Source organism: Zootoca vivipara, chromosome 14 (genome assembly GCF_963506605.1).
Source record: "Zootoca vivipara chromosome 14, rZooViv1.1, whole genome shotgun sequence".
Lineage (NCBI taxonomy): Eukaryota > Metazoa > Chordata > Lepidosauria > Squamata > Lacertidae > Zootoca > Zootoca vivipara.
The window spans coordinates 39,597,218-39,609,982 of NC_083289.1; the positions used below are offsets into that span (position 1 = coordinate 39,597,218).

Sequence of the window (12,765 nt, forward strand, 5' to 3'; positions counted from 1 at the left end):
AGGCACACACAGTGCCAAATTTTATGGGAGGCCAAAGATTCTCCCAACAGCTGCCAAAGAGGTGAATACATCTCTGCACTTAGTGGCTCTCCATTTATCTGAGGGCGACACACCTGTGCTCTTCGAACTGTTTTGTCAGCTGCTGATTGGGTACGAGGTATTGCATCACTTTTCTTTTTTCCCATTTTAAACAGATTAAATCAGAAGATGACCACCCCCTTGCGGGAGTCCTCCTGTCCCTCAGTGGAGGCGTCTTCCGCTCAAACCTCCTGACTCAGGACAATGGAATGCTAACTTTCCCCAACTTGGTAGGGTTACGTCCACAACTGTTCTTTTGGATCTGCTCTCTGAAAAATCATTAGAGGCCTGATGATGCTGATGATGATTTTATTATTTATACATAGACCAGGGAACTGGGTTCCACCTCCTGCAGGCCAACTTTGATGAGAGCTTAAAGCTGGCATAGGCAAACTCGACCCTCCAGATGTTTAATTCCCATCATCCCTGACCACTGGTCCTGTTAGCTAAGGATGATGGGAGTTGTAGTCCCAAAACATCTGGAGGGCTGAGTTTGACTGTGCCTGGCTTAAAGCGGCTTCAAAGTGAGCCCCTTACGTAGGTTTGGGCTCAAACCACACCTGCAGATGGATGAAGCGGGGCTTTGTGTCGGGGACTCCTGTGGCTGCACCAGGGAGTTTCCATTGGGGAACTCCTTAGTGCAGTCAATCCCAGTGGGGCTTGCTTTCAGTGCTGAACGACTCCCGATCATTCCTTTGTACCTATGGCCTTAGCTCCCGACAGCTAACATTACTGTACACAGGACTTCAGGAATATTCAAGGCAGGAAGATTCAAGGACAATCAAAGAAACATTGAAATGGGTTATTGTAGTATAGCATAGTATAGTATAGTATAGTATAGTATAGTATAGTATAGTATAGTATAGTATAGTATAGTATAGAGTATCCGTTCCTCTCTTCAAGAGCATTGTCTATTCTTCTACATTTCTCAGTGACATGTTTTTGTGAACAAGGGTTTTCAACTCTTGACAAATATGAAGGATCAGGCAAGAGAAAGGCTTATTTGTGTTGATGGGGAGATGAGAGTTTGTTTGTCTCAAATTAGACCCAATATAAATGGTATATACCTGGTAAAAGCCAGGTCAACTCATACCCCTCATTGAATTTGTATCCATACTTAAGGTATACTGTATATGTTAGAGGCTCGTTTATAATTATATTTTGGAAATGATTTGTGTTCTTATGTAGTTGCACTGTTTCGTACTTTCTGGATGTCCCATGATTATATTATAAAGCAGTTGTGTTGTGTGTTATAAATCAGAAGACGAGTTTGGATTTGATATCCCGCTTTAGCACTACCTGAAGGAGTCTCAAAGCGGCTAACAATCAGACACTGTTCGGAGTTGTTTCTTTTTGTTTTCCAATGTATTCCTTATCAGTACAAAGTTTGGTGTGGTGCAAGCAAATTTTTATTCTGGCCCAGAAAAAAAATAGCTTGAAAAACCACTGGTTTTGAGAAAAGGCAAGTGAGGGGCCACAGGATAGAAGTGTGTGAAATTATGCACAACATAGAGAAAGCGTCTGGAGAAGAATTTTTTTCTCCCTCTCTCATAACACAGTAATGACTTCCAGTGAAGCTGGACTTGGGAAGATTCTGAATGGATAAAAGAAAGGACTTCTTAACTTGGCGCATATTAAAACTGTTGACTTTGCTCCCACAAAAGGCAGAGATGGCCCCAACATTGGGGGGCTTTTGAAAGAGGATGAGATGAATTCCTAGAGGAGCAGGCTATGTTCTGTCTCCACTGTCAAAGGCAGAAATGCTTCTGAATATCAGTTGCTGGAAACCACAGGAGGGGAGAGGGCTCTTGTGGTCACGTCCTGCTTGTGGACTTCCGATAGGCATCTGATTGGCCACTGTGGGAACAGGATTCTGGACCAGATGGGTCATTGGCCTGATCTAGCAGGCTCTTTTATTCTTAATGGTCCGATCCACTTTGTTAGCTTCCTGCATCCTATAGGAAGGTGCCGTATGCCAGGTAGAGTATTTGAACCTCGCAGATATACCTCATAGACGATGTACCCATGAGCGATGAGAGAGAGCTTGTTCCCTGTGTGTGTCTGAATGCACTCCTGTATATGAAATAGCTTGTAGGTGTTTGAAAGATCCGTCTTTAGCCTTGCTGTTCTATAAACCTCTAATCTCCTGGGCACTCAACGCTTGCTGGAGCCAGGCAAGGACACACTTCTCTTTCGCTACATGCTAGCTTTGATCTCGAAATCCCAACGCACCCTCCCAGGGCTTAGTTCATAAGGCTTGGCCGGAAGCGGATTGTCTCCTGCAAGCCCAGAAGACAAAAGGGGGGGGAGGAGTGCCGCGGTGCTTTGTCTCAGTTCTGTGTAAGCTGCTCTTCGAAAAAGATCGTTAGGCCATTAAATTATGCTGCCTCCCCTCCTGCTCAGAGGCAGCATGCCTCTTATTACCAGCTGGTGGGAATTGCAAGTCGGTAGGATGCTGTTGCATTCTTAGAATCGTAGAGTTGGAAGGGACCACAAGGGTCATCAAGTCCAACCCCGTGCAATGCAGGAAACTTTTGCCCAACGTGGGGCTCTCTTGATTCTGCGGTTCTCTTTGGGGCGTCTGGTTGGTCGCTATGAGAGCTGGTCGCCCGACTAGATGGGCCTGACCCAGCAGGACTCTTCTGACATTCTTGTGTCAGTACAGAAGGCCTGGAGCAGAGTGAAATAATGGCCCCTTGTTTGATGCCTCTTGCAGAGCCCAGGGCAGTACTATTTCAAGCCCATGATGAAGGAGTTTCGCTTCGAGCCCTCGTCTCAAATGATCGAAGTGCAGGAAGGGCAAAACCTGAAGATCACAATAGTTGGTTACAGGACGGCGTACAGGTTGGTAGACGTGAGATGCCCCTCTATTTTAAAAAATGCCACTGGGCAAATTTTGCCTTGCATGGGCTCGACTGCAGGCTTTGAGTATGGCCTGCACAGATGCCCAAGCTCCCTTGCAAACTCCCCACTCCCTCCCTCCCCCGCTGAATGTTTCTTCCCCCCATAGAGTTCATGTTCCTCCCAGCCTCCTCCCCATGGAAACTGAGCACTCTTTCATTCTCTTTTCTCCAGCTGCTACGGTACCGTTTCTTCTCTAAACGGTGAACCTGAGCAAGGCATTTCAGTGGAAGCCGTTGGGCAGGGAGAGTGCGGCATGTATGGAGAAGACACCGTGACGGATGAAGAGGGCAAGTTCAGGCTGCGGGGGCTGCTGGTAAGATCCTGCACGAGCTTGAACCCGGGGGGCTGATGTTTGATTTCCAGTAATTCACAGCACACAGCCCTGCATGCAGGACGTCCAATCCTTGGCTTCTCCAAGGCTGCATCTGCACTGTTCATTCCGAGCAGTATCATACCACTTTAAGCAGCCATGGCTTCCCCCAAAAGAATCATGGGAACTGTAGTTTTTCTGAAGGGTGCTGAGAGTGGTTAGCAGACCCCTTCTTCCCTCACAGAGCTGTCACAGTGGCTGGAGCGGACTACTTCAGAGTAACGACTCTACCCAGCTCTGCATTTTATTCTTTTATTGGTGCTGCGTATTTACAGTGCTGAAGTCATTGCTATTTACACGGAGCGATGTGCTCAGTCGGGTTCAGAACCTCCGAATGGCTTTTGGCGCGTCTTTCTCCAACACAAAAGCTTTGGCAGACCCATCCTCTTTCCTCTCCTCTTTCTGCGTAATTCCGGAGTTGGGGGGATGGGTCTCCCCCCCTTATTTGCCCCTTCCTGTCCCACCTGGGACCCTGGCTCCGCTACCTTGCCTGAGCCTCGGACACGACTTCCTGCTTCCCCACTGGAATCGGAACTCTCTCTGCTTTCCCCTGTGCTCGGGGATGGGCTTGAACTCAGGAGGGGAGGGACTTCGCGATATCCTCTGTCCCTCACAGCTACCATTCCCAGAGTTCCCTGGGAAGAGGGATTGATTTTTAGACCACTCAATTTGTGCCTAGCTAAGGCTCCATCTGCACTATGCATTCAAAGCAGCATCCAGGCCTGGGTAGCTCCGTTGGTTAGAGCATGGTGCTGATAATGCCAAGGTTGCAGGTTTGAATCCCAGATGGGGCAGCTGCATATCCCTGAGATGATCCTCAGGATCCCTTCAAACTCTGATTCTCTGCTACCATGGCTTCCCTCAAAGTATTATTTCAGGCACCCCCAAACTCAGCCCTCCAGCTGTTTTGGGGCTACAGTTCCCCTCATCCCTGACCACTGGTCCTGTTAGCTAGGGATGATGGGAGTTGTAGTCCCAAAACATCTGGAGGGCCGAGTTTGTGGGTGCCTGTATTATGTTAAGGGTAGTAGTTTGTTAAGGGTGCTGAGAGCTGTCCCATCACAGAGCTACAGTTCCCAGAGTGGTTTGACAGTCACTCCCTCTTCCCTGTGAACTCTGGGAACTGTAGCTCGTAAGGGAGAGGATAGGGCTCTCCTAACAACAATTCCATTCTCGCTTCGCAAACTGCAGTTCCCAGGATTCTGAAAGTGGATCCCTGACTGTGGTATCTTAGTGCTTTAAATGTGTCGTGTGGATGGAGCTCAATTTCAAGCAGCTCACTCAGTCTCATCCCCAGAAGAATTAGGACCTCCAGCTAGTATTTCCAATGGCCAGGATAATGGCAGTTGCCTCTCCAAGCCCAACCTGGAGATGCCAGGGATTGAACCTGTAACCTTCCGATTGCCAAGCAGGTGCTCTGCCACTTCCCTAAAAACTCTGGATGGCTGTGATAAATTTGAGTTTCTTCAGTTATGTTTTGGGTAGAAACCAGATGGCTGTCATTGGTTGTTAAGAATTGGAATCGTTGGGTTTAAATCAATTTCACTTCGGATTGGTCCTCTTCCTTTTTCTTTTAAGCCGGCCTGTGTGTATCACATCCAGCTGAAGGCTGAAGGCAACGATCACATCGAAAGAGCCCTTCCGCAGCACTTTGCAATCGAGGTAAGCCACCCTTGGAACTAAAGGTCTGATTTGCCGTGTTAAGGGGATGCTGCTACCCATAACACCACAGTATATACAATGATGTAGGTATGCGGGTGGCGCTGTGGTCTAAACCACTGAGCCTCTTGGGCTTGCCGATCAGAAGGTTGGCGGTTCAAATCCACACAATGGGGTGAGCTCCTGTTGCTCTGTCCCAGCTCCTGCCTACCTAGCAGTTCGAAAGCACGCCAGTTCGAGTAGATAAATAGGTACCGCTGCGGCGGAAAGGTAAACAGGATTTCTGAGCGCTCTGGTTTCCGTCACGGTGTTCCGTTGCTCCAGAAGTGGTTTAGTCATACTGGCCACATGACCCGGAAAGCTGTCTGTGGACAAACGCCGGCTCCCTTAGCCTGAAAGCGAGATGAGCTCCGCAACCCTATAGTCACCTTTGACTGGACTTAACCGTCCAGGGGTCCTTTACCTTTACCTTATACAACGATAAGCTCAAGGGGGGGTGGGATAGTTTCACTCCTGGGAATACAAATGTTGACCCGTGGCGGGAATCAAGAGGGGTTAAAAGTTCTCTAGGCTTGCATTCAGTAGACAGATTGAATGAACAGATCCAAGTTAGCCATGCACATTCATTTCAAGTGGGTCTACTCTGAGTAGGGCCAGCGTCAGGTAGAAAACCCAGGTCTTCCTTTCAAATGCCCATTCTTGTCTTCAGATCAGGCTATTGGTGTTCTCCATTGGTCAGCAGATTCCAGCTCCTTTCAGCCCAGCCAGCATGGCTGATACTCAAGGATGCTGGGAGTTGTAAGTTGGTGGCATCAGGAAAGCCCCAGGTTCCCCACCCTTGCTTCTGTGCGTACAAGTCCCATTGAATACAGTGGGGGTTTCTTCAGATAGACACACATAGGATTGCTCTACAAGAGATTGACTTATGAATTGGGATGCCCTGCAGCGTCTGCTGCTGACCCACCCTACAAGGTTGTTGTAGATGCAGCAACGTAATGCCCCAAATGCTTGGTATGTTGCTTCATTGATTTTTGGAGACATGGCCAGACGTTGCTCACTCACTTTGAAGCCGGTTTTCTACTACCACTAGTTTTGTGTGTGTGTACACGCTGCGATTCTCCCACCTTTAAATTTAACAGCTTGTTCACCTGCTATTCTGTGTGCACGGCTGTTTACATTCTAGGGAATCCTTCAGTTAAGAGCATAAGAAAAGCCTAGCTAGATCAGAATTTGCTCTGTCTACTCCAGCACCTTATTTCACAGATTTCTGGAATCCCAAAAGCTGGACATGGAGGGGATAGCCCACTCCCTTGTTTGTCCTCTATCAACTGGCATTCCAAGGTACATTACCCCCAAATCTGGAGGTTTTCCTCGGCTATGACGGTAAACAAGAATGTAAGAATGTACGCTGTGCCAAAGTTTCATCTAACCAAGGAACCTGTTTCCTCCTTAGTGGCCAACCAGATGCCTCTAGAAGCCAATGAATAGGGCAGGAAGGAGTCAGCTCTTTCCACAGTTGTCCTGACCAGCAACTGGGGCCCTATCTGCACTATTAACTTTAAAGCAGAATCATACCACAGTTCACTGGGAAGAGGGATTGATAAACTATTCCAGGAATTGTAACTCTTGTTAGAGGAATAGGAGGTCTCCTAACATCTGTCAGCACTCTTCCCAAACTACACTTCCCAGGATCCTTTGCGGGGAAGCCATAACAGTTTAAAGTGTTATGATACTGTTTTAAATGTACAGTGCGGATGGGGCCTGCATGACTTCCAAGGGTTGTATCCAGGGCTGCTCCATATAAAGCCATTGAAAGGAATAAAGATAACTAAGGTCCAGTCATTTCAGTGGGCATAACTCTTGAGTTAAAACCTAGTTGCCTACAACCCCAAAGCGCTTTGGATTCCCAGCTATCCTCATCCCTGACAATCGGCCACACTGGCTGGACTGGATGCACTCAAGTGTTCACCAACATCTGGAGGGCACCAGGTTGGGGGAGCCTGATCTTAGACCCTGAATGAATTCTGGGCTCTGCTTTTGCTACAATGGACAGAATCCTCTCCGAGCATCTACTTAACTGGGGTAATAAGGCCACTCCACAGAAGCCAGCTTAAATGGGCACCAAAGGACAGGGGCGGGGGAGAAGGTTTCACAGGTCACTAGCAAGGAAGGACTCTATTTCTACATCCAAACAGTTTTTCCATGCAAGAGGCTTCTGTTCAGCCTGGTCAAGCAAAAAACAACAATACAGTTTTCACAGTCTATTTAGTTTCATGCAGAGTTTTCAGACCATGAGAGAGAGAGAGAGAGAGAGAGAGAGAGAGAGAGAGAGAGAGAGAGAGAGAGAGAGAGAAACATCAGGAATTATACAGACCATTTATAATCGCCGTTTGGGAAACCCAGTCATTTGCAGAGGCCCACTGAGTAAGGAATAAGGGGCAGGCGGAATAGATCAGAGCATATATAAATAACTATACAACTTAGAAGGCAGCTCTTCTATAGGGAAGTTTTTAATGTTTTATTAGGCTTTTTATATTTGTTGGAAGCCACCCAGAACGGCTGGGGCAACCCAGTCAGTTGGGCGGAGTATAAATAATAAAATTATTATCTTCGAACTGAGGTCATTTTTTGGTTTTTGGGGAAAAGGCAGCTCAGAGGAGAGGAGGAGGAAGGGGACACAACACAAGGTTTATAAAATGGTTTATCGTTAATGGCAAAAGTGAACAAGAGGATTTCATTCTCCCTTCTCCACCCATAACCCATGAGCAGAGGTTGGGGGACCTCTGGTCTAAAAAAATTACCCGTTCTGGCAGAGGGAGATGCAATCAATGTTCTGTTTATATCCTTCTCCCTGCTGTCTCAAGGTGCATTGCAGCAGTTTTGAAATTCGCTCCCGCATGATGCAGCAACGGCCACCAATTCGTATCACTTTGAGACAGATTTAGAGAGGGTGAGCCTGCAGGTATCTACTAGCCATGGTGACGGAAGTTCTACCTCCACTGCCCAGGGTCACTGTGCTTCTGACTATCACCTGTGGTGCATCACAAGCAGGGAGAGCTTTGTTGTGCTAAGATATTGGTTGCAGCCTTCCTACAGGCACCTGGTTGGCCATGGTGAGAACAGGATTCCTTTGGCCTGTTCCAGCAGTTGGTCTTCTCATTTAAGAAGGTCCCAAGTTGAATCTCCAGGTAGGGCTGGGAGACACCCTACTCTGTGAAACCCTGCTGCCAGTCTATGTGGACAAGACTGTTCCAGGTGGACAAATCTGAGTCATGATAAAGCAGCTTCCTGTGTAGCCACTGTCGCTAACGGCCATTGGTATGCCTCTTTTCCGTGAATCAATGCCCTTTAAAAGACATCCACGTTGGTGACAATCACCAAGTCCAGCAATAGCAAATTCTATACTTCATGTTCTACTATTGTATGATCACAGACAATTGTATCGTTTATCTTCCTGGGGTGATCCTGGGTTCTAGCATTAAGGGAGTATCATGCTTTAGCATTCTAAATCACAGCCCTTTTGTCATGGAACCAGAGGTGGGGAAATCACCGACAATTGCTGCCCAATTCCTTATTTCAGTTTTAGGAGTTGAGTCTGAGGAATACATTTGAGGGAACTCATACCTGGTTCTTCTCGAAAAAACTGATGTGTGCGTGGCACTTTCCCCCTTCCATACACGAAGGAGGACATATTTTTCAGCAGTGCCTGAAATGCAGCGTGAATGTTCATTTTTACGGCCGAGGGAGCTGATCAGAGAGCTGATATGAGCAGCATATTTAATCCGAAGCCTTCCATCTGGCCGGTGTTAAAGGAACCTTTCCCCACCCCCCACCCCACTTTCCATAATGTAGGTTGGCAGCAATGACATTGAGGACGTGAATATCATCGCTTTCCGCCAAATTAACCAATTTGATCTGAGTGGCAACGTGATCACTTCCTCAGAGCATCTGCCAACATTATGGGTAAGTGCACCTTTCCTGTTGTTTTTGAGATTCCTCAATGTGACACCCTCCCCCTGGGTGGATTTCTTAAAGGGTAACCCCTCTTCATTCTTGTGCATTGTGAATTTTTGAGGGAATATATTCTGGGGCCTTTTGTGGGCACCAGAAGAGGTACTGGCAGGGGCCCTGGTGCCCGTGGATACCATGTTGGCAACCCTGCAGTTAGAGCCAAAGGGCCTTGGGAAGAGTCAGAACTGAGGAGGGGGATGAGATTGCCGCCATCTTAACCATCCCAGTAAAGGCCACATGCCTTTTTCTCTGTCTTCTCCCTTCACAGGTGAAGCTTTACAAAAGTGAGAACCTTGACAACCCAGTCCACACCGTCTCACTAGGCCAGTCTCTGTTCTTCCACTTTCCACCATTGCTCCGCGACAGAGAGGTATTATTTTCCTTGCTTCTGCGTAGGAAGATTAGAAAGTGCCTTATATTGAGGCAAAACACTGGTTCATCTAGCTCACCACTGAAGTGGTCTTCAACTGGTCCAGACCCAAGGCCAACCTCTGACTCCCAAGCCTGCAGCACTTTCACATACTCACTTTTGATTTATACCTAATAGTGCAAATAAGGCACATTATTAATCCTCCAATGGCAGTTCACAGAGCCATTTCCGTAGTGCTGCCTTAGCATTGCTACTAGATGAAAATCAGATGGTTTGTCCCTAGTCAAACAACGGAGAAGCTATTGAAAGCCAGTGATTAGACCCACGATGGCAAACGCTACGCAACTGGGTTTCCCACCTCAGTAGACACTTCTGTCCCTGCTCCGTAGAGACCTCCCTGGCTACACACATTACTGTAGGAAGGTGGGGCGATCGGCTAGCCAGAAATAGCTTTCTGATTGTAAAAGTCTCTTGCCACTTTGCAGCACTCGTCGAAATAAATGAAATGAGTGTCTCATCAGAAGAATGTGTCTAGCCCGGTTTGGGCAGCTTTAGCCGGAGTCCCATTTGGCAACAACAGCTTTACCTTGACATGGTTGGGATTGGCTTGTGGAGCCAACTGGGCGTCCTGACAGACTGGTTGAAGACCCATGACTTAGGGCCAAGTGCACAGACAAATTGGAAGATCCTGGTTCTCCTGTTCAGCTTTGCATTGTGGCATTTATCTTGTTGGCTCATTAACTCAAGGTTAGGAATGCAAGCGATACAGGCTCCAGGTTTTGGGGAGCAGCAGAATGGGACCTTTTCCCCTTGCGAACTCTCACCACAACCCGTTTGCTTGCCCCTCGTGGCTGATTATACTCCCCCCCCCCAACTGAACGCTAGCAGTTCTCTCCTGTTCTTTCATTGGCAGAATTACGTGGTACTTTTGGACTCGACGCTTTCCAGGTCCCAGTACGACTACACCTTGCCTCAAGTTTCATTCACCACCCTTGGGTACCACAAACACATCACCTTGGTTTTCAATCCTACGGTAAGCATCTTCTGGCCAGCCTATTCTGCAAACACGCAAGGGAAAGTTCTGTTGGGACTCCCTTTTCATTTCCAGCTCTTCTGTTTTCCTAGCTCTCAATAAAGTTGGGTCTTGCTTTGTTTCCAAGGGAAGATTTTTGGCATTTTATATGTGATCTAACAGCCAGGTACCTGGTGCAATTCAAAGAAACCGCTGCCCCCCCCCCCCCCCGCCCAAAGTTTCAAAACTCTGGATTCAAGATGAAATCCGATCATATCCAAACATGGATGAAAACTTGCTCTTCGATCTCTGAAAGCATCATGCAACATTTTGTTACAATATCTTAAGATGTGTCCCAATACATAGCAAACAAGCAGCTTTCCAAAATGCATAGTGGATGATGATGATGAAATTAAGCAACTGCCCTGCAGCTGTGCATTTCAGGGGAAGAGGAGCAATGGCTGTCAAGCACATACTTCTTGTCCTTTCCATTGAGCAACCCCGACAAAACTCCAAAGCAGCCTTTCCCAACCTTTGGTTCCCAGATGTTGTTAGACTACCACCCCCATCATCATCACTAAGACTGGGAAAGGCTACTCGAAAGGGCAATCACACTTTGGAAGGGAGAAAAACTGCTACACAAGACCTTTTTTAAAAAACACATACAAAGGGACAAATTGTACTAAGCGTTCTGTAGGAACTAACAGCCACACACTTTTGACTTGTTTGCAGAGAAAGCTGCCTGAGCAGGATATTGCACAAGGATCTTACATCGCCCTGCCATTAACGCTGCTGCTTCTGTTAGCTGGTTACAACCATGATAAGGTAAGGTGTCTCTCTCTGTGTGTAAGTGTAAGTAGTGTTGAAGTTTTACTCTCTTTTTTTCCCAGGAGCCAAATGTGGCCCCTCTCACCTTCTCTGTCTGGGGCTTGGGAACTCCCCAGGCCACCCCTCCTCCCCAGGTCATACCCCTCACCAGCCTTATTTGGCATTGCCTGAGTGGAATATGTCCTTGAAGTTTGTTAATGCCTCTCACTTGCCTAGATGGGAGGGTAGAGAGAGGCTGTCATTGGATGCAGAAAATAGTCTATTGAGCAAAGGTAAAATTTACATTAATTGCTCCACCCACTTTTGCCTTTGTCCCCACCCATTGCTGACACATATCCCCTGCCCAGCAGGAAATGTGACTCTTGGGCTGAAGAAAAAGTGATTTTCTCACCCTATATTTAATGATTATATTATGGTATTGTTGCTGTAATGGTCCAACATGGTTATCTGCATTTTTCTGCCCTCTCTATAGCTGATCCCCCTGCTGCTCCAGCTAACCAGCCGTCTCCAAGGGGTGCGGACGCTTGGGCAGGCGGGTTCTGACGCAGGGAGCCTTGAGGATATGAAGAGGCAGGCCAAGAAGCAGAAGATGAGGCGGACATGAGGCGAAAAGAGCTCCTGTCATGGTAGAGTCCTGGCGTTTTCAACCAGCATAGCTCCTAAACAGGACTGAATCCTGGGACCTGAGAAAGGCATTTGTTTACATTAAGGTTCCATCCCAGATGTGGTTCTACAGAATATCACAGTTGCTTTTTAAAAAATAACAGCGACGATGAACCAACAGGATTTTGATACAGAGAACATCACCCTCACTGGAGGCAGTTTGCGGGGGACGGGGACGACTTATTGTTAGAGATAACACATTATTTTTTCCTCGGTTTTGCAAGAATGGCAACCAATAAAACCTGATTTCGCCTCCCAGGCTGTTAAATTTGGTTTCAGTTTTCATCTTTTACCTTTGTGAACCTTTTGTGTTGTGTCTCTTCATTTAAACTCCGTACACCCCTTCCCCACCCCCTCCCAAGAACAAAACATACTTAAGGATAGCATACGGAAACAAATACAGTCCTGTTTGCATGATTTCAGTGGACCCCAATACAGGCAAGCTCAGCATTGGTGGCCATATTGGGATGGCGGTCGGCTCACCTGATCGTGGGGTTGCTACCACTGCTGCTTGACGCTAAGCGGGAAAAGGGGGTTGGTGCAGTGCGGTGCAAACACACCGGCTGAACCCATCCAGCACTCCTGCTGGCACCTTAGCACCACGCTGACCTCCCCCTCTCCTTCATGGTAAGGAAGCAGAGCCTCGTCTGTCGGGAGGTCAGATGAGCACTGCCACTGCTGCACCATGCACTCCTGGGCATGCTGCTGGCTCCACCGCAGGATGCCTGTGCAGATGTGCAGCCATCTGTTGAGGCTGCACATGCTTGAAGGCTTCAACATGGCTGGGACAACCATGTCTTCATGAGGTTTTTTCCCTCTTCCAGCTGACATAAAATAGTATAGTTGAAGGGACCACGGGGGTCATCTAGT

General features: G+C 47.6%; 1 protein-coding gene across 1 annotated transcript in view; it reads left to right on the top strand.

Moving 5' to 3' along the window:
- Nucleotides 1-12,163, top strand: part of LOC118092729 (BOS complex subunit NOMO1) — a 35,964-nt gene extending 23,801 nt beyond the window's left edge. The window contains exons 23-31 of the mRNA XM_035131182.2: nt 195-308; nt 2,795-2,922; nt 3,154-3,295; nt 4,931-5,014; nt 8,864-8,974; nt 9,291-9,392; nt 10,306-10,425; nt 11,137-11,229; nt 11,705-12,163. Coding sequence (XP_034987073.2) covers nt 195-308; nt 2,795-2,922; nt 3,154-3,295; nt 4,931-5,014; nt 8,864-8,974; nt 9,291-9,392; nt 10,306-10,425; nt 11,137-11,229; nt 11,705-11,836 — 1,026 coding nt within the window. The 3' untranslated portion in view covers nt 11,837-12,163. The remainder of the gene's footprint in view (nt 1-194; nt 309-2,794; nt 2,923-3,153; nt 3,296-4,930; nt 5,015-8,863; nt 8,975-9,290; nt 9,393-10,305; nt 10,426-11,136; nt 11,230-11,704) is intronic.
- Nucleotides 12,164-12,765: the final 602 nt, after the last annotated feature.